Below are 21,520 nucleotides of genomic sequence, written 5' to 3'. Positions count from 1 at the left end.
TAAATAAGAAAAAGCATCCTTATGTTTTGTAATATAGAGTTTTAAATAGGTATTATTAGGTCATTTTCCCCTAAAGAAGACTATCAAACAAGACTCTTACTTCAATAAGGGTATTTTTGTAATAGTTAGTCTAGTCTTCTTTAGCCTAGTAGTATAAATACTCTACTTAGTTTATTTCATTAATGAGCTTATAAATTATGATAAATTGAGAGTTGATAGGATTATCATAGTTTGTAGATAGGATTATCATAGTTTGTAGGCTTACTAGCCTTTTGGTCCATTGTTGGCTTATGAACCAATTGTCTATTGATTTCATGAAAAGTTGTTCATTTATGGATATCAATTGAATTTCTCTTGCCTTGATTTCAAATAGTATAAATTCTCTTAGGTTGAATTCAAATAGGAGGATTTGGAATTCATATATCCAAGTTTTCCCATAAATCCAATCCTAATTAGGTCTTACTTTTATCCCTCTTTTCTCATCCAATTTCTTCAATTCTCATCCCTTTATTTCTATCTATCTTAATTTTCTGCGTTTGCGTTTTGCTTTGGTGTTTTTCCCAAATCGATTCTTATCACCAATACTTGTCATAAGTTCCAATTGCATTATTAAGAGATATCAATAGGCATCTGGGGTAGCGCACGATCACAAATCAAAGCAAAAATAGAGAAGAAAAAATAACACAAGGATTTAACAAGGTTCGACCAAACCTAATCCTTGGGGCAGAAGCAAAGAGATCTTTTCACAGTGAATGAGAAGAGTAGCACACTACAAGATATCCTCAATTACAACTCCTTTATATGGATGTTCATAATCCTACAAGGAATGGTTTCCCAAAGCTTACAAGGAAAGTGGGTCCCAAAACTGTCACGCCCCGAACCATGGCCTGGGCGAAACACAGCACTCGGTGCCTCACTGCATGTGACCGAGCGAACCACATGGCTTGCTGAATCATCATGAGGCATAACATGAGTGGAATATAACGTGAAGGCATGATGAGCCTTTATAAAACGTAGTAAGTCATAATACTTAATAAAAATACTTGTTTAAACATGAGTGCGGAAATAACATGAATGAGCCAAAATGGCTATACTACTCCGAATGTCTGACATAACGTAACTGATTTGTCTAGTCTATGAAACCTATATCATGAGTCTGACTGGAAAACATACTTACTGGGACAAGGCCCCCCAGCATACCTTAGATGCATCACTAATCATAAAACAAAAGTTGACTAAACCCCGAATGAGATGGGGCTCACCTATAAGCTGATACGAATGCTGTCCTACTGAGCAGATGTGTCGTCCTGTATATCAGTACCTGCATCGTGAAATGCAGGCCCCCGGGCAATAAAAGGGGACGTCAGCACATTGAATGTACTGGTATGTAAAGCAACTGAAAGAAATAACATGGGACATGGAATAACATGATAAGAACTGAAACTGAAAACCTGGACATGAACATGAGCATGTGCATGAGTACATATATATATATATAACATAAGTAAAACATGATAAGTAGGGAGAGCATTTCACAAACCGACATGTGATATCACCACGTGGGTACGTGGAGTCTGGTACCTCGCCGGACCAGCAGAGCCCCTATACCTTGTCAGGGTATAAGGTGGTAACGTGCCTGATGGATCCATTCAGTGTAAAATTAAGGTATCGTCCTAACTGGGCGGAGCGATCCTTGTCCCATGGTGGCTACATAGTTTCAGGCTATCTGAGCCTTCTCGGTAATTCGTGCAACTCCCAAAAACATGAACATAATATAGTTGGCTAAGAAGCCCATGATTTTCGTGAATTAACTTGTACTTGTCTTGTAATCATGATTCCACGAAATAACTTGTAAACATGGTTTAATGAAATAACTTGTAAACATGGTTTCATGAAATAACTTGTAAATATGGTTTCATGAAATAACTTGTATTTAGTATGTACGTATCTTGTATCATAGCATGAAAGTAATTATATAATATAGTTGCATGAAAACTTGTAGACATGTAGGATATTCATGAAATAATCATTTCTATTTAAAAACATGCATGCAAGAACCCATGGAATATGAGATATGAGTTTTCATGGATTACGGACTGATTCTCAATAATCATATGGAGTTATTAAGAGCACAATGATAGAATCATAGCAATTCATACATAATATAATCATGGACATGGACCTAGGGTTATCATGAGCATAGTATAGAATAGAAACCCTAGTTTTGTAAAGAATCATAATTTATGGATTATGAGGCGTGGGGAAGAACAATGATGCTCCCACACGTAGATAGTAACTCTACATACCTTAGTCGCTCCAAAACTTGAATAAAAGACTTGAGCTTTGGAGAAGATTTCCAAAATCTTGAATTCTTGAACTTTGAGGTGGGTTTTCTTGAAAACCCTAGTTTAGGAATGATGATTTCTTGTTTAGATTACAAGGATATGTATTAGAATTGACTTGGAATAATTAGAGTAGGCTTACTTTGGTGTTCTTGATGATGGAAGAGGATAGAAGGTCGTTTTAGGGCTTGAAGGAATGAAAAATAATGATTTGAACTGATATGGACGAATATATACTGTTCTGGAAAAATTAAATTTTCGGCCCAGTTAAATACTGGCCGCATTTTGAAATACCGGCCGTATTTTGAAATACGGTCCGTATTTTGAAATACGGACTGCACTGCGTCTTTTCAGTAAAATGGTCATAACTCTTTGCACAGATGTCCTTTTGACCCCCATAATATACCGTTAGAAAGGTATTTCAAAGATCTACAACTTTCATCAAGGAAGTTTTCCCAAATTCCAAATAAGTTTTGAAATACGGGCCGTATTCTGAAATACGGTCCGTTTTTAACAATGTAGCCTCCAAATGTCAAATTCAAGAATGCTTATAAATCTTTGGTACTAGTTTACGACTTGAAATACGGGTCGTATACTGAAATACAGTCACTGTTCATGGGCGTAAACCACCATCTTACAACTGAAGAGGAAATTTCCAATTCCCACATTCTTTATCTAGTTTTCTAAGTCTAGGATCATGGTCAAAGCTTACGTTAAAGGTACGGGGTGTTACAAAAACCTACTAGATTCACAGAATTCGAATCACAAACAACACGGAGAATGAATCAAGCACCTCATAATCCAAAATATAGTCTGTAGTCTTAATGGCCATTTGGCCATGAATATTTTTTACTTTTTTTTTGGAGTTGAATTTCGGAAATCATGTTTGGACATAAAATTCTGGATTTTTTCGGAATTTGAAAAACACCAAAAGTTGTTTTCTTTTTATTTCACTTCTTATCACTCACAAAAATTCAAAAACAACTCTGTATTCATGACCAAACATAACTCCAATTTCCAAATACCATCTTTTACTTTGAAAACGAAAATTACTCCCTTTGTTTGTCTGGTTTTGACTTGGCACGAAGTTTAAGAAAGTAAGGTAGACTTTTGAATTTTGTGTTCTTAAACTAAATATATGTAAAATGTCCTAAAATGTTCTTTAATCTTGTGGACTTAAATATGTCATGAGGAAAGTTTAAATTAAAGAGTTGCCAAAAAAGAAAAGAGACGTGACAACTATAAATTTTGAGTAAAAGAATATTTTGAAAAATTAAAATCAACATTTAGAATCTAATTCATCATAATTATTGTAAATAATACTAAATTTTACAATATTATTCATCACTAAAACATAAAAATAATGAAAATATAAATATATACTTATACAAGATACAATAGCAACATGTTAGTGTAATCCCACATGTGTGTGCCACAATTTCTATGTTCAGCATGTTGTTGTTGTTGTATCTCGTATAAACATGATGATTAATATTCAAAAATTAAGTATTATATTCACTAATTATGATGAATTGGATTTAAAATGAATTTAAATTATAGTTGTCACGTCATTATATAAGTACCGGAAATTATATTTCTGGCTAAAATGGACATAGAAATTAACTAGACAAAGTTGAGCGACTGTTGAAAGACAAAACAGAATTGAGTGATTATGGTAGTTAATTTTGAGTCCAAGCTTCTAACTCTACTTTTAGCAAATCAACAGGGGACTAAAGTGTAAGTACTTATTATGAGTGAAATTAGTTGAAATCTTGGGTCATATATATATATGTCATGAACAGAAAACTTGAGGGACAAAAGTGTATTCTGAACCCAAACAATTTCAAAATACATTAATATATCACCCAAAAGGCTCCGATCCAGATATAAATAAATCAACGTCTTTCAGGTGCGCTAAGTGTACGGAAACGGAAGAAATCTATGTATACTTATTGTTAAAAAAAAAATATAGATTCGAACTAGCCGTTACTCTCTCTCTCTCTCTCTCCCTCAAAATCTTCTCTCAACAACACAAAACCTGAAAAATCTTCTCCAAATATCATTTTTTAATTACAGTTTACTTCATCAACTTGCATGCCATTTCTTGTTGTAAGTCTCATTTCCCATTTCTTGCTTGTGTGTCATCTCGACATACTTAATATTACTTCATCTGCGTTTTCTTTCATTACTAGTTTATTCCTTGATTACTACTTTTTTCGTTGAAATGAGACGATGATAACAGAATTATCTTTGTAAGATTAACTTTTTTCTTGTTTAAAATCGTGGGTTCTGCATTTCTTTAGTGGTTTTAAGGAGCTTAAGTTACATTACATTATGTTATCTTTTTCTATTTTCTTGAATTTTAGATAATTTCATGTTAAGAATGGACCCAATATTTTTATTTTATGCCTGTTTAGTTATTTATAATATAATGATGGTATAGTTCACAAAGATGATATATTATGCGTCTGGGTTTCGTTTGATTACTATTTCTTGCTTGAAATGAGTTGATGATAACAAAATTATCTTTCAAAAATCGCTTTTTTGAGAAACCTTCTTTTCTTGTTTAAAAATTAAAATCGTCGGTTTTGGTTTTCTTTATGCTTTGCTTTAGTGGTTTAAGAGAGTTTGAGTTAGAGTTGTATTACGGCAAATTATGCTCTTTTTGCTATTTTCTTGAAATTTAGTTGGCAACTTTGGTGTATGGTTTGATAATTTTATGGGTGCTTAATTTGATGCTTTCAGTCATGGGCCCAATAGTTGTATTTCAGTGATTTTTAATGATGTATACGTGATGATTTTTTAATAGGATGATATAGTTCACAAAGATGGTGATTGGAACACCAGTAACAACACCATTATCAAAGATTGGAAGGACACCTTCTCGTGTTCCAGGCAGTAGAAGGACGACCCCGTCAAAGTTTCGCGAGGAGAAAATCCTTGTCACGATTCGTGTGAGGCCTCTAAACCCAAAAGAACAAGCAGCCTATGATCTTGTTGCCTGGGATTTCCCTGATGAACAAACTATCATTTCGAAGAACCTAAACCATGAAAGGCACAGCGGTCCTTATTCATTTGGTTGGTTGAATAAATTTAAATTGCTTCTTGTTTTATAGGTTTTGACTTTAGACTTCTGTCTGCTTACATGGTCTTTTTCCGTGCCAGATTATGTCTTTGACCCGACGTGTTCAACTAGCAAGGTTTATGAACAAGGGGCTAGAGATGTTGCTCTCTCTGCTCTAAATGGGATAAATGGTAGAACCACTGTACATTTTATTTTATTTCATTTGATTTATTGTTTGAACAGAGACCTTTCAATCAATCTCATGCTTCTTTTGCAGCAACCATATTTGCATATGGACAGACAAGTAGTGGAAAGACTTTCACAATGAGGGGAATAACTGAAAGTGCTGTCACCGACATTTATGAGCACATCAAATCTGTAAATCATACTTTCTCCAGAATCCTTTGTTTGTTCTATGATTGAGAAGTTGTGGTGCTGATATCTGGTTGTTGTTTTTTTCCTGCATTACAGACTACTGAGAGAGACTTTGTGCTGAAATTTTCTGCTTTAGAAATATATAATGAGACGGTAGTAGACCTCTTGAATCGTGACTCTGGCTCACTTCGCCTGTTGGATGATCCAGAGGTAAACAAGTACCTTTTGATAATGACTTCAAGTTTAACTAGGATTTCCTTGTAAATAAATCTTTCCTGAAATTTCGTCTGTGAATGCAGAAAGGTATTATTGTAGAGAAACTAGTAGAAGAAATTGTAAAGGATGGCCACCATCTGAGGACCTTAATTACTACTTGTGATGGTAAGTTACATGGTTTTGGTTCAACAAAATGTTCTTTTATTATACATAATTGCATTATCTTAGAAACCTCAGAATCGATATTCTTAGGTCCTGGATTTTTCACTGACCTTGTGGTTAAAATTACTTGTTGCTTGCTGCAGCCCAGAGACAAGTGGGTGAAACTGCTCTAAATGATAAAAGCTCAAGATCTCATCAGATTATCAAGCTGGTAAAAGATGCTGGTCCCCCTTTTCTACTAAGTTAAAAGTATTCGTACATGGAATAGATGGAGATTATACAATTTGTGTAGGCCAGAAAACTAAAGTTGGACTAAACCATCATTTTGAAATTCTTGTTATTTACTTGGTTAGACCACTTGAACTGTGTATTATTTGTTAGTTGAAGGGAGAAAATCTAGTCTACCCAATATCTAATAAGACAAACTCCTTAACGATTTATCAAGACGGCGAGTAATTGTTGTATATGGTTGCCGACTCTTTCTATGCTGGGACCTGGGACTTCTAAAGTGGCATCACAGCAGTTCTTATTTTCGTGATTTATATGAAATATTCTTTATATTAGTAATAAATGTCATGCTTGTAATGTTTTGATGTATTACGTATCTTATCTCCTTCCATCTATATTATGTTTACATGAGTTATAGCACCTTGTCCATACAGCTGACATCTTAAGGTGGCATCACAACAGTAATTATTTTGGTGATTTATATGGAATATTCTTCATAGTACTAATAATTAATGTTGTGTTTGTACTGTTACGACGTATTATGTATCTTACCTCCTTCCATCCATATTCTTTCTACATGAATTATTAGCACCCTGTCCATACAGCTGACATCTTGACTTTCTTTTCAGACCATTGAGAGCAGCATCAGGGAAAACTCAGGGCGTGTGAAATCTTTCTTGGCAACTCTGGTGAGGACCTCTTGTACCTGATACTATATATTTCTAATGCCATGAATAAAATGCCAATATATAATACTCGTAATACTGTAGAACCTTGTGGATCTTGCGGGAAGCGAGCGTGCCCTGCAAACAAGTGCAGATGGTACAAGGTTAAAGGAAGGAAGCCATATTAACCGGAGCTTGCTGACACTGACCACTGTGATCAGAAAACTAAGGTAATTGAATACCACGATATTCTTTTCCTTTTCTTCCACCAGATAACCATGACATTCAGTTACTTGAGAACAATCCATTTGATGATAAATCAGTTAATAGCCTTGGGACATTACTTGAATTTCATTTGCAGTGGCGGAAAGAGGAGTGGTCATATTCCCTACAGAGATTCAAAATTGACGAGGATATTGCAGCCTTCACTCGGTGGAAATTCAAGAACAGCAATTGTTTGCACTATGAGTCCTGCTTTAAGTCATGTGGAGCAATCACGCAACACGCTGTGCTTTGCAACAAGTGCCAAAGAAGTTGTAACCACTGCCCAAGTAAACATGGTATGGGATTATGGTTAATCTGAAAGCTAGTAGTGACTTCTAAGGAACCGTGTCATTTTTTTATTTCTCCCTGTTTTCTTCCCCTTAAAATTGAATATAACCAATTAATAACAATATACAATTAAGGGTTTGTTTGGTTCACGTACTGTTATGTGGAGATTATATTGCAGAGATTGTTATACAGTAAATAAAGGGCCAGCCCGGTGCACTAAGCTCCCGCTATGCGCGGGGTCCGGGGAAGGGCCGGACTACAAGGGTTAATAATAGTTAATTTGTTATGAGGATTTTACTTGCTTAAAGAGCTTTTTTGTCTTGTTACTAATGTGCATGTCTAGCCTTATTCCAAAAAAAAAAAAAAAAACACTGATATCCATGTATAGCTAATAGTTTCTTATCCAATATTCTAAAAGCCCTAAAATAGTACACAAATTCTCACATAACTTATGTGATATGAGAGCGTGACCTGTAAGTGATTGTTTAGAGTCACAAGTTATCTCGCAGAGTAAATTAAGTCTGTCAAATATGGATCTGCTTTAGGAGTAGATGTGAAGCCCAAAAAACTTCTATCCTACATACCATTGCTTTTTCCATGTATTGCTAAACCTGTGCTCTTATCCATATTCTGTTATGCATAAAATAATACACATACACAGATTCTTGTATAACCTATATGGGTAATAATTAGCATATGCGTATTTTTACGAGGCCAAGCAAAAATTTTATTAAATTATCCCGTGGTAATTTCCTCTACAACTTTATACCAAACAACCCTTAGTGATTGTTTATACCTACAAGATATCTCGTAGTAATATGAAGTCTAAACAACTTCTATGGTACATATCATTTCTGTATTCATCTTTATCCTAATTAAATAAGCCTGCATTACAATAAAAATCAGGGGTCTGTAATCCACTATACTCATTCTACTTAGTAATTCTATAATTCAAAGACCTTCATTTTTTACTCCTTTCTTGTTTTCCTTCTATTATCCAGGTTATTGCCGAAAAGCAATTGCTAAAGCATTTACAACAGGAGGTTTCCAGACTTGAAGCAGAACTCCGAAGTCCTGACCTTTCGGCCTCCCCGTGTTTAAGATCTCTGCTAATCGAGAAGGAGAGGAAAATCCAACAGGTACCACTAATACTTTTCTGTAGTATTGGATTTCCAGCATCATTTTAGTAAGCACTTCTAGCTAAGTTGCTCGGACTCTCCAAAATGGCTGCGGCACCCGTGTCGGATCCTCCAAAAATGCACTACTTTTGGAGGATCCGACACGTATCCGTCGACATTTTTGAAGAGTCCGAGTAACAGAAACTTCTAGTATCATAACTTTGTCATAATGAATTAACTCTTTTGTCATTTTCTGAAGTTATTACTTCTAGCATCTATTAGTCATGTACTGCTTCTCATTTTCATGGGTGAAGAGTTGCTTGTTTTATTGCACGATCCAATTAAAAGTTCTAGATTAACAGAAGCTCAGCATCTCATTACAGCTTTACAATCTAGAATTACAAATATTAGCCATGTTACGCAAATACTTCATTTGCCTAGATGCACCTCCACAGATGGTGAGTAGTGAGAATATAAGATGCTTCTTGCAGATCCTTCAACATACACAAAAAACTGCTAATTTTGCCTGTAAACATGCAGATAGGCCTCTTTCCAACGAAGACATCTGAACTTTGATGACATAGGACAATTGTATTACACTTATGAATTATTATGTTCATGTTTTCTCAGAATGCTATGTTAATTGTTGTAGTTCAGAGACATATGTTCAAGAAACAGAAAAGCAATAGCTAGTTCACTGCTAAGCTAATATTTTTACTTATGAATCATTGTATCTAATTTTATCTTAAAATTTGTGAGAATACAGATGGAGGAGGAGATGAATGAGCTGAAACGTCAGCGTGACTTAGCACAGTCCCAGCTCGAACAAGAAAGATCAAAGAAAGAGCTCAAGGTACAAAAAATCGATGTGTTTATACAGAACACCTTTTCTCATCTTTGTTTGCCGATTTGAGTCTTGAAAAGTAACACTTGTTGGCATTTTGCTCATTTCAGGGTTCAGATCACCATGGACCTTCTCGACAAGTAGTCAAATGTCTTTCGTTTACAACTGAAAATGAAGAAGTTTCTGGCGGATCTCTTTCTACTACAACCATGGGAAGGAAAAAGTTACTTGACAGGCAGGCTGCGATGAGGAGGTCTACCAATTCGACCAATCCATCTATGCTCGTGCACGAGATCCGAAAGCTTGAGATGAGACAGAGGCAGCTTGGTGATGAAGCAAATCATGCACTTCATTTGCTTCACAAAGAGTTTGCATCTCACAGAATTGGCAGCCAAGGGGCCACAGAGACCATTGCAAAGCTGTTCTCAGAAATCAAAGAACTGCAACAAATAAGTTGTGTTCCTGAACAAATTGAGATAAAAGATAAAGCCAGCTTGAAAGAAGAGATTGCTCGGTTGAGATCGCAGGAAAACAACATTGCATCTTTAGAACAGAAACTTGAGAATGTTCAGAGATCTATAGACGAATTAGTTATGCATCTCCCAAGTTGTCAGGAATCTGCTGATTTGAGGACTCCAAAAAAGAAAAAGGTGCTTCCTTTTAACTTGAGCAACACCAGTAACATGCCAAATATAATTCGATCACCATGTTCTCCTATGTCTCCTTCGAGTGAGATTGAGAACCGAGCACCAGAATGCAATAATGGTGATTCATTCTGTAGCCAAAAAAGCACTCCGATTCGAAGTTGTATCTCATCAAGGGAGGGTACTCCTGGATCAAGGCAGTCAAACTCTGTTAACATGAAGAAGATGTCAAAGATGTTTAAAAAAGCAGCTGAAGAGAACATCCGGAGTATTAAAGCTTACGTTACTGAGCTGAAAGAAAGGGTGGCTAAGCTACAGTACCAAAAGCAGCTGCTTGTTTGCCAGGTTAGGATTTATCTTCAAACTCACCTTGTGACTATTTTGACAAGATATACAATTTCCTTTTCTTTTTATAAGTCAAAAATATAATTTACACTAATTGTTGGGACGTGTAAAACCAGGTGCTGGAGTTGGAGGCAAATGAGGCTGCAATTGATGAAGCTGATATAACCGATCAATCTCCATTATCATGGCACTTGGTGTTTGAGGATCAAAGGGAGCAAATTATAATGTTGTGGCATTTGTGTCACGTGTCTTTGGTGCACCGTACTCAATTTTACATGTTATTTAAAGGGGATCCGTCAGATCAGATATACATGGAAGTTGAGCTTAGGAGGTTGACATGGTTAGACCATCACTTAGCAGGCCTTGGTAACGCGAGCCCTGCACTCTTGGGTGATGACCCTGCTGGCTATGTCTCATCAAGGTAAGATTTATTGGGCTCTTTTCATTTTTGGCCCATCGGCCAAAATTAATTACGGGCGCTAGCCAAAGTGTACCAAACCTATAGACTGATTATGTATATATATTGTGTGTATAATACAGGTATATTATATATATGTTTATACTTAATATACATAACCTGATTATTCTTTTGAGCTGTCCAAAAATGTAATCATCCCTGAATAATTCTTTCAGGAGCACCGTGCACATATTTCATCTGAACTTTATATATGGCCTTTTTGTTGAAAATTACCAACCCTTGGAATATAACCACAGCTTTGCTTTTGAATATACAGTATTAAGGCACTGAAGCAGGAGAGGGAATATCTAGCGAAAAGGGTGAGCTCGAAGCTAACTGCGGAAGAGAGGGAAATGCTTTACTTGAAATGGGACATTCCACCAGAAGGAAAACAGAGGAGACGGCTACAGCTTGTGAATAAGCTATGGTCAGATCCTCTTAACATGGAAAATGTACGTGAAAGTGCAGAAACAGTCGCGAAGCTTGTTGGATTCTGCGAAACAGGAGAACATGTTTCTAAGGAGATGTTTCAGCTCAATTTTGTTTCACCATCTGACAAAAAGACTTGGGCAGGATGGAATCTGATATCAAACATATTACACTTGTAGTTCCCAATAGCAAGCTAATATTTTCATAGTTGAGAAATGAATCTGAATGTAGATTTTGTATCATATTTGCCTGTACAGCTTCTTGCTAACATTTGGGTAGTATTCAGCATTTTCACTTTTATGAAACACACATCTTGCTGAAATTTTAGCAAAAAGATTTAGATTTAAAAATAAAAACAGAAAAACATTCATGAAAATCTATTTTCATACTCAGTGCAAAAACTAAAAACGGAAAAGGGCCAAAATTACCCCTGAATTTTGAAAAATAGTTCATTCATACCCTTCGTTATACTTTAGGACCAATTATACCCTTACAGTTATACTATGGGATCAATTATACCCTTCTGTCTAACTGTTGCCACGTGGCATCATCCCAGCCCTTCAAAATTATTTTACACTCAAATAATTTTTTACTCACTAAAATAATTCAATCTGACCCGAAACTTTTTTTTTCCAGCAAAAATAATACGGAATTATTTTTATATTTTTTTTGGAAAAATTATCCGTATTATTTTTGCTGAAAAAAAAAAAATCGGGTCGGATTGAGTTATTTTAGTGAGTAAAAAAATTATTTGAGGTTAAAATAATTTTGAAGGGCTGGGATGATGCCACGTGGCAACAGTTAGACAGAAGAGTATAATTGACCTCATAGTATAACTGTAAGGGTATAATTGGCCCTAAAGTATAACGAAGGGTATGGATGAACTATTTTTCAAAGTTCAGGGATAATTTTGGCCCTTTTCCGAACTAAAAATCTATTTTAAGTTTTCTACAGGATTGCACGTTGTATTTGATAGGGCAATTAGCAGGAATGCCCTTGTTTTGGGGTGGTATTTAATTTTTGTCCATTACATTGGTGGTCTTTTAATTTTTGGCCTTCGTTAAAACCCCTTGATTTCGGGTTCGAACCCCTGTTCAGTCAAAAATTCAAAAAAAAATCGCAAGGCAGAATTTTGACTTTCACGTTGTTTTGCATATTCTCAGCATGGAGAGTTGGCAAGATCCATGCCACTGCTTGATTTTTCAATCGACCCATTTACATGCACAACCATCACTGCTTGCAATTTTACAAACATCAAGTATTTAGAAAACAAAAATTCAAAATGCAGCAAAAGCGACTTGAAAGTTCTGTAAAATTCTGCCTTAAGGCATAGTGTTGAAGACAAAATTTTGCCTTGTGAATTCAAACCTTTGCCTTGCAATTTTTTTTTTTTTTTGTTTTTTTTTGTTTTACGAAACTGGGATTCGAATCCAGAACCTTGGAGTATTAGGCAAAGGACAAAAATTAAAGACCACCAATTTAATGGGCAAAAATTAAAGACCACCCCAAGACAATCAGCACAAAAAAATGTATTTGATAGAAAAAACAAATAAGTGATTCGATGGGCTTAGGGCTTAGATTATTGACCTACTGATTACTTCAATCTCGTTCAATTGACATACAGTTTTTTCGGGCCGTTGCAAACATACAAAAGTCGAATCATTTTTTTTTTTTGTGCGGATTGCACTTCAAATGCATTGTTATTTAAGTTTTGGCCTTCGTCTAATACCATAAAGTTTGGAATTCAAATCATCGCAAGATAGAGTTTTGCCTTATGCTTGAAGGAAAAACTCTGCCTTAAGAGAGAGTTTGGCTTATACCTGAAGGCAAAACTCTGTCTTAAGTAGAATTTGCTGTCAAACTCTACCTGATCGGTCAAACTTTGCCTGATCAGGTAGAGTGCGAAGGACAAAAATTAAGGACCACCCCCAATAAGGGTAATCGTGCAAATTGCCCGAGTAGAATTATACCATCACTTATATATATACACAATAACAATCCAGTAAAATCCCATCAGATGAGGTTTGAGTAGAGTAAAGTGTACGCAGACCTTACCTCTATCACTTATATATTCATAAAAAATGATTTGTTTAATCACTTTTCTAATTATATTGCATTAGAACTTAAATAATTTAGACAATTCAAACAAGACATTATAGTTATGGGCAAAAACAGCAAGGTACTAATGTTTTTAACCATCTCAAAAGTCACACATCCCTGGACCCTTGTTAAAGCATCACTCTCTCAAGTAAAATTACTTATCTAATATCCAGCTTTAACTTTCCTTTTCGGTTCTAAATAAGAAGCATTACTAGTTGTGGAATAAGCTTCCAAGAAGAGGTAAAACTCTCTGCTGTCCTGGCCCGAACTCGGATTTAGTCGGTACTCAATGCGTATACCAAACACCGAGTGGGAAGTCAAGGAAAAACATTCTCTACTTTCCATCATCCTTTCAAGTAGGATCATCCATTGTTAAAAAAAAAAAAAAAAACACATAAGAGTATTAGAAAATGTATATCTAAACATTCTTACAAGATTTAAGATTACGTTTTTTTGGTATCTCCCACATAAATGAATGAGCCCAATTTTGTGATCGAGGTTTTAACAAGTTTTGAAAAAGATGAACGGATAAAAACAATGAAAGAAGAATTAGAGTCCATGCGAACCAACCAAATTTGGGATCTAGTTGACCTTAAATATTTGGAACAAATGGGTTCTCAAAGTTAAACGTAAGTGGATGGGTCTATATAAAGATACAAGGCATGATCGGTGGTAAAAGCCTGCACTCAAGAAGTCGAAGAGATTATGAAAAAAGAATTTCATCAATTATGAAGTTTACATCAATTCACTTTTGATTATTGTTGCATGCTTGGATCTAAAATTACACCAAATGGATGTGAAGGTATTTTTTCTTAATGGACAGCTAAACAAGAAAATTTATGCGGAACAACTTGTTGGTTTCATGTTAAAGGTCAAGAACCCCCCACCCCCATCCCCGGCCGAATTATGGTGAAATTGTCAGTTACACTTAAATTAAACGAGGGACCTATTACCTCCGTGAACTTAATTTTTCGTATTATTTACACCCCTAGACTCTGCGAGGGTCCTATTAACTATGCGATCACCCCTTAAATTTAATTGTCAAGATTGCATTGGTTTTTATTTAACCTATTGTGTATATTAAGATGATGTTATTGCACAGTTAAGTGCACTTTGCGCTGATTTTTGTATTCATGAAGTTGCATCACTCGTTTTGATATACATAAAAGTATTCTTGATATTTTGCAAAGATTTCCTTCATTTATGAAGTTGTCATACTTGTAAAGTTGGTATTCTACGCAAGTTTCCTTCATTTATTTGGTGCATGAAACTTGCAAGTTATTGTTCTTGTCCATGCCATTGGATCAAAGCTGGACCGAAATTGCAGAAATAATTGCACCAAAAGTAGCAACCAAAACTAGACCAAAAATCCACCAAAACAGCAGCAAAAACAAGACCAAAAACTGGACAAAAACAATTTAGGAGTTTAAAAATACGAAAAAAATTAGGTTTATGGGGGGTAATAGACCCTAGTTTATGGGCGTAAATAATTCGAAAAGTTTAAGAGTGTAAATAATACGAAAAAAATTAAGTTGGCATAGTTTAGATGGGTCATATTAACAATTTTGCGATAGATAGGGGGTTCTTGTGTCGTATCCCTAGAAAGAAAGTAAAGTCACTTTCATGTCACGTGGCACTGCATCGGAATGTTTATAGTTTAGGGCAACAACAACAGTATTAAAGTGGCAAAGCATGGAATAATTTTAGTTATTTTTTGAGAAAAAGAATTGAAGGGTATATGAGTCATTTAGAGAAACAAGTGAACCGCTGCAACTCTCTCTCCCTCAAACCCTAAAACCCATACTCGTTTTTGTTCCAAAGAAGAAGGCACATTAATGGGAAAAGAGATGACTAACGACAAGTCACAGCTGGCTATCACTGTAGAGCAACTCATTGCCGTTAACCCATACAACCCTGATATCCTCCCTGATCTTGAAAACTATGTCAATGAACAGGTATACACTATTTTGCCATCTCTATTACTCCCAAAATTAATCTTTTTATAATGGGGTTTCATTCCCTTTTCAGTTTAGTATGTTGATCTTTTTATATTGTGTTTTTATCCCTTTTTCAGTTTACACTACATTACTATTTGATGAGTCCAAAGTTTGATGGGGTTTCATCCTTCTTTTTTTTTTATTCCTGTTGAATTTCTGTTGTTTTTGATTGAGTAAGTTTAATGTGAAATTAGGTTTCGTCTCAAACATACAATCTGGATGCAAACCTTTGCCTGCTCCGTCTTTATCAGGTTTGTGTCTGTTATTTTAAAGAAGGAATAATTGAATTTGGTGATGCAACCAATTCTTTTCTTATTTGGAGTTGTATTTGTTACAGTTTGAGCCGGAGAGGATGAGTACACCAATTGTTGCTCGTATTTTGGTTAAGGTGCAATCAAGTTTGATTCTTGTCTTGCATCCTATGAAGTTACTCGTTGCCTTTGTTATTTATCTAACTTATTTATTTCTTTGAATCAATAGGCCCTTATGGCAATGCCAGCTCCGGATTTCAGCCTCTGTCTCTTCCTAATCCCAGAACGAGTGGTATATATCTTTGAAGTCGCATTTATTATGACTTCCCTATTGATCAATATGAATTCTAATTAATGCTTGTCTCGTGTACTCTGAATGGAGTGGGGTTTGAAAACATAAAAGCTATCACAGCCAAAGATGTATGCCGATCGCAAAATGATTTTGTTACCAGAAATATTAGCTATTCTCATTCATGCTTAACACCAGAGGCAGAACCAGAAATTTATATATAAGGGCATTGAAAAAAGTTCTAGAATGTCAGAGTTGTAATTTGAACATAATACTTGAAGCAATTTTGAACCCCTTTTACCACTATGCTTGAATTTCTTTCATGTCAAGGGAATCCAACAGCTCACATATAACCAAAAAAGATCACTTTTACTCTATTTGCACAGTGTTATTATCCGCGAACACGGTTCGGTTGAACCCTTGACACTACTTAGTTCGGCCAACACAGCCTGACAGTTGTTTCATTGCTTACGTAAAACAAAAAAGGAAGGCAAGTGGTCATTATGACATAATTCTAAAATGAGAAAAACCCAAAAAGATCTTCCATCAAGTCAATAGGAATCTTTAACCTGAAAAGATCTTCTGTGAGATAATTGGTTCCATTATCGCCGTAATTCCTTCTTTTGTCTCTTTCTGGTTGCCAAATTTTGGGTAGTTGTTCGCTGTCCTATGGATTTGCTCATATTTTGAGTACTCATTTGTTGTCTCTTGCTGGTATCCAACTAGATTGATTGTATATTGCATCATTATTTTCTGGCTAGGGGTTTGGGAAGGATTTTTGCTGTATGGGTTCAGAAATGTCCTCCGTGCTGGGTCTGAGGAAATCAGATAAACAGAAAAGTCTGAAACAAATAAATGGATAATAATGATGTCTGAGATTTGGTGGCTGCTAGTGAAACAATATCTGCAACATAAAGGCTGCAAGACTGAATATTCTAATGTCTTCACTAGAAAAACCTCATTTCCTTCTATTGGTCCTTTTAGCTAGTACAGTTTCCTATTTGTTTATGAAATGCATCCAAATGGATATTGTGGCCCAAACAAATTTGGGATTGAGGAATAGTTGTTGATGATTGGTTTCCTTCTGAGGGGCACTTTCATGTACCGACTCTTTTTGCTGCAACTCCCATAGAGGTCTATTTATTCTTGCTCCAAACACTTTTCGCCTTTAATTTCTTTTCTTTTCTTTTATTCACTGGGTTTGTTGCGGTCATTATGATGCTTTTGGGGGAGCAAGGCTAAACACATGCTTTGATATCTAGATATGAATCTTCACTTGAGTTAGATGCAGAGTACTATCATTATTTTATCATAATGATTTTCTCATTTCACTCCTCAGCAAATGGAAGAGCAATTCAAGACACTAATTGTTCTCTCACACTACTTAGAGGTATGAAATGTTGTGTTTCCTGAAAGTTCTCTTTCAGTTTAAAAATTTTCACTGAACAAGTGCACACATCGTTTTGCAGACTGCAAGGTTCCGCCAATTTTGGGATGAAGCTGCAAACAGCCGCCAGATAGTGGAAGTTGTTCCTGGTAACACTGAATGCATTAATCCACCTCTCACCCAACATTGTTCAATGTAGCAATCCGGATGCAACGAGAAGCCTTTTTTTTTTTTACAAGAAAGTACAAATTTTTTCGAGACATGCTTAGAATTCTGGAGAGAGGGCAATTTCATGAAGGGATTGAGCTCTAAACCATCTCCTTCACCTTATTTATTCCACTATTTATTAGTAATAATTTATGTTGCCGATATAATACCATTAATATCCTTGAGTTTTTAACCACCCAAAAAAGAATTCCCGAGTGTTTCTTGTTGACAATCTACACTTGGCCCGACCTATTCTTTTTTTTACTGTTTTTAACAACGAAATGAATGAAGTACAGTGTCTAATTTCCCAAACCCCTCATATTAACCACATGATCTGGATATTCTGTCAACATATACTTAATCCTCCGTTCACTGATGATGTTCAATAGCAGCGGTTCTTGCTACAATGAGGGAACCTATTTACTTTGAAATAGTATTACACTTCTCAAGATTTGCTTAGCACTGTAAAACAAAGGGAGTTCCATGGTGGGATTTTGAGTTTCAAACAGAGTCCTTTACTTAGCTGACATTGCTTAGGCTACTAACTTTTAATTTTTAATTGTAGATGTTGAAATTTAACCTATTAACATACCTGAGTTTCTTTGCGCTGAGAATATGGAATTGGCCCCACCTAAATCTTTATACTGTTTTAACAGCAAATTGAGTGATATATGGTATCTAGTATTCCAATCCTTTCTATTAATCACATGATCTCGGTAACTTCATTTGAAAACTCTTTAGTTCCCAATGCTAATTGTATTCTGTATTTGTGTTATTACATTTAATGTTTAACTTCCAAATTTATAAAATAAAATTATTATTAACTTCCAAAGTCTTAGAGAGAAACTGCTTTTTATGCGTCTCTGTGCATTCAAACTATTATTTTTTCCTTAGATTCTTTTAACAGCCAGCCATTTAGACATGCTTGTCTCTTTTATAGGCAGATTTTGAATGTTGCAAATTCAATTTATTTCCTTTATTTGATGAAAGTGGATACTTTGTGGGACCATCTTGAATAGAAACATGGGGAAAAAGGTCTGAAAGGGACCTTTGGTTAGATACTTGATCCCTCTTGTATTATCCATATGTCAATATTTTTCTTCTTTTTTTTTCTGATAGTTTCATTGTAGCTTCTTTACTCTTGTATTTTTCAAACTTGTTTTGAAAACGCTTTCTTGAGCCGAGGGTCTATCGGAAACAACCTCTCTACCCCACAAAGGTAGGGGTAAGGTCTGCGTAAACCCATCCTCCCTAGACCCCATTTGTGGGATCGCACTGGGTATGTTGTTGGTGTTGATAACTCAGGCTTGTGCCATACTGTTGCCTTTGTCCTAAATTTCTTGTTTTTCTCCTACTTCTTTATGTACATCATAGATTTAGCTACAATTTATATCAGAATTTTGACCTATGATAACTTTATTTTCTTATAGGGTTTTCTCTATCTTAACATGTCTTTATACAGGGGTTTCCCCCTTTTGCTGTGTATAGAAAAATGAATGCTATTTATATTAAGAAAGTGTGAACTGTAGGTTTCGAACAAGCAATTCGAGCATATGCTGTTCATGTCCTTTCAATAACCTACCAGAAGGTTCCAAGGACGATTCTTGCCGAGGTATGTTTTTCTCCATGATGCTTGGGTATTAGTATCTATTTTGATGTTTGCTTGTGCGACCACTTGAAATAACTCGAAAGGCTCACAAATTCTGAATCATTGGATGAGAAAATATGTTTGAAAAAATAAGAAGATGATGCTGTTAATATGATTTTGACTGGCCACACTTCTTGAGAAGTCAGAGGATTGGATGGTTTAAATATCATGTATACGTCTATGAAGTTTCTGTATGACTGATAATCGTTGATCATTTTATTTTTAAAACATCCAACTTTTGAAAGATTAAAGACTCGTAAAGTGGACATATGCTCTATTGCATTTGCAACTCTGTTTTTACCGGTTCTATACTATAAAAATGGTTTAGACTCGTAAGCACTTAAATCCTACTTGTATTTATCTGTTGCAAGTGATAGAATATTTCTAAAGAAAAGTATCGGTTAAACTTGGTAAATTATTTTCCTTTCTAGAAAAGAAAATGACTTAAAACCTGCATTTCAGTAAAGAATAACAAAAAAAAGAATTCTTAAGTTATATATTATGTTAACCTAAAAATAATGTTAAAGTCTTGAAAGGTAGGAACTTTGTATTCTATAATTTCATGCTTGTAATGAGGCCTCTCTTTTACTTCAATTTTATAATCCCAAAATAGGTATCCCTTTGTTATTGAATAAGAAGCCTTTGTGGAATGCCAGCATGCGTCTATTACATTGATTTTACCTTATAGCGCTCCTCTTCTATCATTATGATGTGCTTTACAGATCACCATGTAATTAAATATTGGCAGGCTGTCAACATTGAGGGTCTGGCGTTGGATAAGTTCCTTGAGCACCACGAATCGAACTATGGTTGGGTTCTTGAAAAAGGTCAGGGTAAGGGCCAACTCATCACCCTTCCTCGCACCGAATTCAACCATCCAGAGCTCAAGAAAAATACTGCTGATAGTGTTCCACTGGAGCACGTTACGCGTATCTTCCCCATTCTTGGCTGAAGCCTGCAATTGTATCGGTATAGAATCTGGAGTTGCTTCTAAGTTGAGAGGGCAATTTTTGCTTTGTGAAACACATGTGATTGTAGGTCCTTGCATTTTGTGAACTTTAATCGACTTAGGAGATGGTCCCTTCTTTTTTCTGCCAGTCAATTTATTTTTGGAAGATGTAATACTTTTTGCTCGTGAAGTTTATAATGTAGTTGACGGGGGCAACTATTTATCCAGGGAAATTTTAAGTCAAGATGTAATCCTGCATGTGCTTTGGCTTAACGTGAATTTGGAGAAAAGGAGAAAATTACTTGTGCATTTAAAGAAACAGGTGACGGAGGGGGAAGGGGATTCTTTTATTTTTGTATTCGAAGACCTTTCTTTTTGGTATTCGAAATTTATTGGCTCGAGTAATTCGTGTGGGCGCAGAATACTTTTTCAAAATATATTCTAATTTTAATTTCAGTATAAAAATTGGTTAGCGTAAAATATCCCTTTTGAAAAATATATTTTACATAAAATTTGAGGTGAGGGTCTATCGGAAACTCGGGATCCACCGGATGTCATCGTTATTGTATAAAACGGAGAAAAAATAACTTACCTTATGTGAAATCTTTTACTTGTAAACATGTTACAGCTTGCTTTTATATCTCTTCCTTCGAAGTTACGTTGATAATGGTTTCATTACTTTATAATCGAAATAATCACAATAATATTAGAGCAATGTAGTTCTACCATTATTATCTGTGATGTGTCTATTTTTTACTTAAGTTGAATAGGCGTGTAAAAACTTACGGATAATATTAATCCCGTCAATCAATAATTTAGATAAATTAAAAAGTTAAATCAATTAAAAATACAGCGTGAATGTTAAATAGCTCATAGTCCTAGATCGACTAGACAGCCTATGCCTGTGCTGCGCACGGGCCCAACACTTTAGATTATAGTGCATTTATGTGTATGTAGTTTTTGAATAGTGATAATATACATATATATATATATATATAAAGAGTATATATATTATGTTCAAAACACGATTAACATAACATTGTAGCTTGTGCTCCGTATCTAAAATTTTATTATATTAATGTTCGCTATGAACACAAAATCGGCAAATTTATTAATATTTTTAAAAGAGAAGACTTGATTAAAAAGAAACTATTTTCTTCTCTTTGAGATAAAACAATAGTAATATTTAAGCATAGGTTGATACTTTCAATTTTAATTTGATTAATTTAAAGGTGTAAAATACTTATTATT

At 35.1% G+C, this 21,520-nt stretch overlaps 2 protein-coding genes across 2 annotated transcripts; both read left to right on the top strand.

The window, feature by feature from the left end:
• Window positions 1-4,272: 4,272 nt before the first annotated feature.
• On the top strand, window positions 4,273-11,746 carry LOC132618963 (kinesin-like protein NACK2). Its single transcript, XM_060333950.1, has 15 exons — window positions 4,273-4,451; window positions 5,152-5,420; window positions 5,508-5,597; window positions 5,684-5,784; window positions 5,878-5,991; window positions 6,081-6,162; window positions 6,303-6,370; window positions 7,017-7,076; window positions 7,158-7,282; window positions 7,414-7,612; window positions 8,606-8,743; window positions 9,489-9,575; window positions 9,677-10,555; window positions 10,672-10,976; window positions 11,290-11,746. Exons 2-15 carry the CDS (start codon window positions 5,171-5,173, stop codon window positions 11,618-11,620), a joined length of 2,829 nt encoding a protein of 942 aa, XP_060189933.1. The 5' UTR covers window positions 4,273-4,451; window positions 5,152-5,170; the 3' UTR covers window positions 11,621-11,746.
• A 3,493-nt stretch (window positions 11,747-15,239) lies between these two features.
• On the top strand, window positions 15,240-20,513 carry LOC132617007 (eukaryotic translation initiation factor 3 subunit K). The gene is made up of 8 exons (XM_060331849.1): window positions 15,240-15,496; window positions 15,733-15,789; window positions 15,876-15,926; window positions 16,019-16,081; window positions 17,418-17,468; window positions 17,548-17,614; window positions 19,202-19,284; window positions 20,069-20,513. Exons 1-8 carry the CDS (start codon window positions 15,377-15,379, stop codon window positions 20,270-20,272), a joined length of 696 nt encoding a protein of 231 aa, XP_060187832.1. The 5' UTR covers window positions 15,240-15,376; the 3' UTR covers window positions 20,273-20,513.
• The last annotated feature ends 1,007 nt before the right edge of the window (window positions 20,514-21,520 follow it).

This window comes from Lycium barbarum, chromosome 11 (genome assembly GCF_019175385.1).
Source record: "Lycium barbarum isolate Lr01 chromosome 11, ASM1917538v2, whole genome shotgun sequence".
Taxonomy (NCBI): Eukaryota; Viridiplantae; Streptophyta; class Magnoliopsida; order Solanales; family Solanaceae; genus Lycium; species Lycium barbarum.
This window is presented reverse-complemented; position numbering and strand designations above follow the sequence as displayed.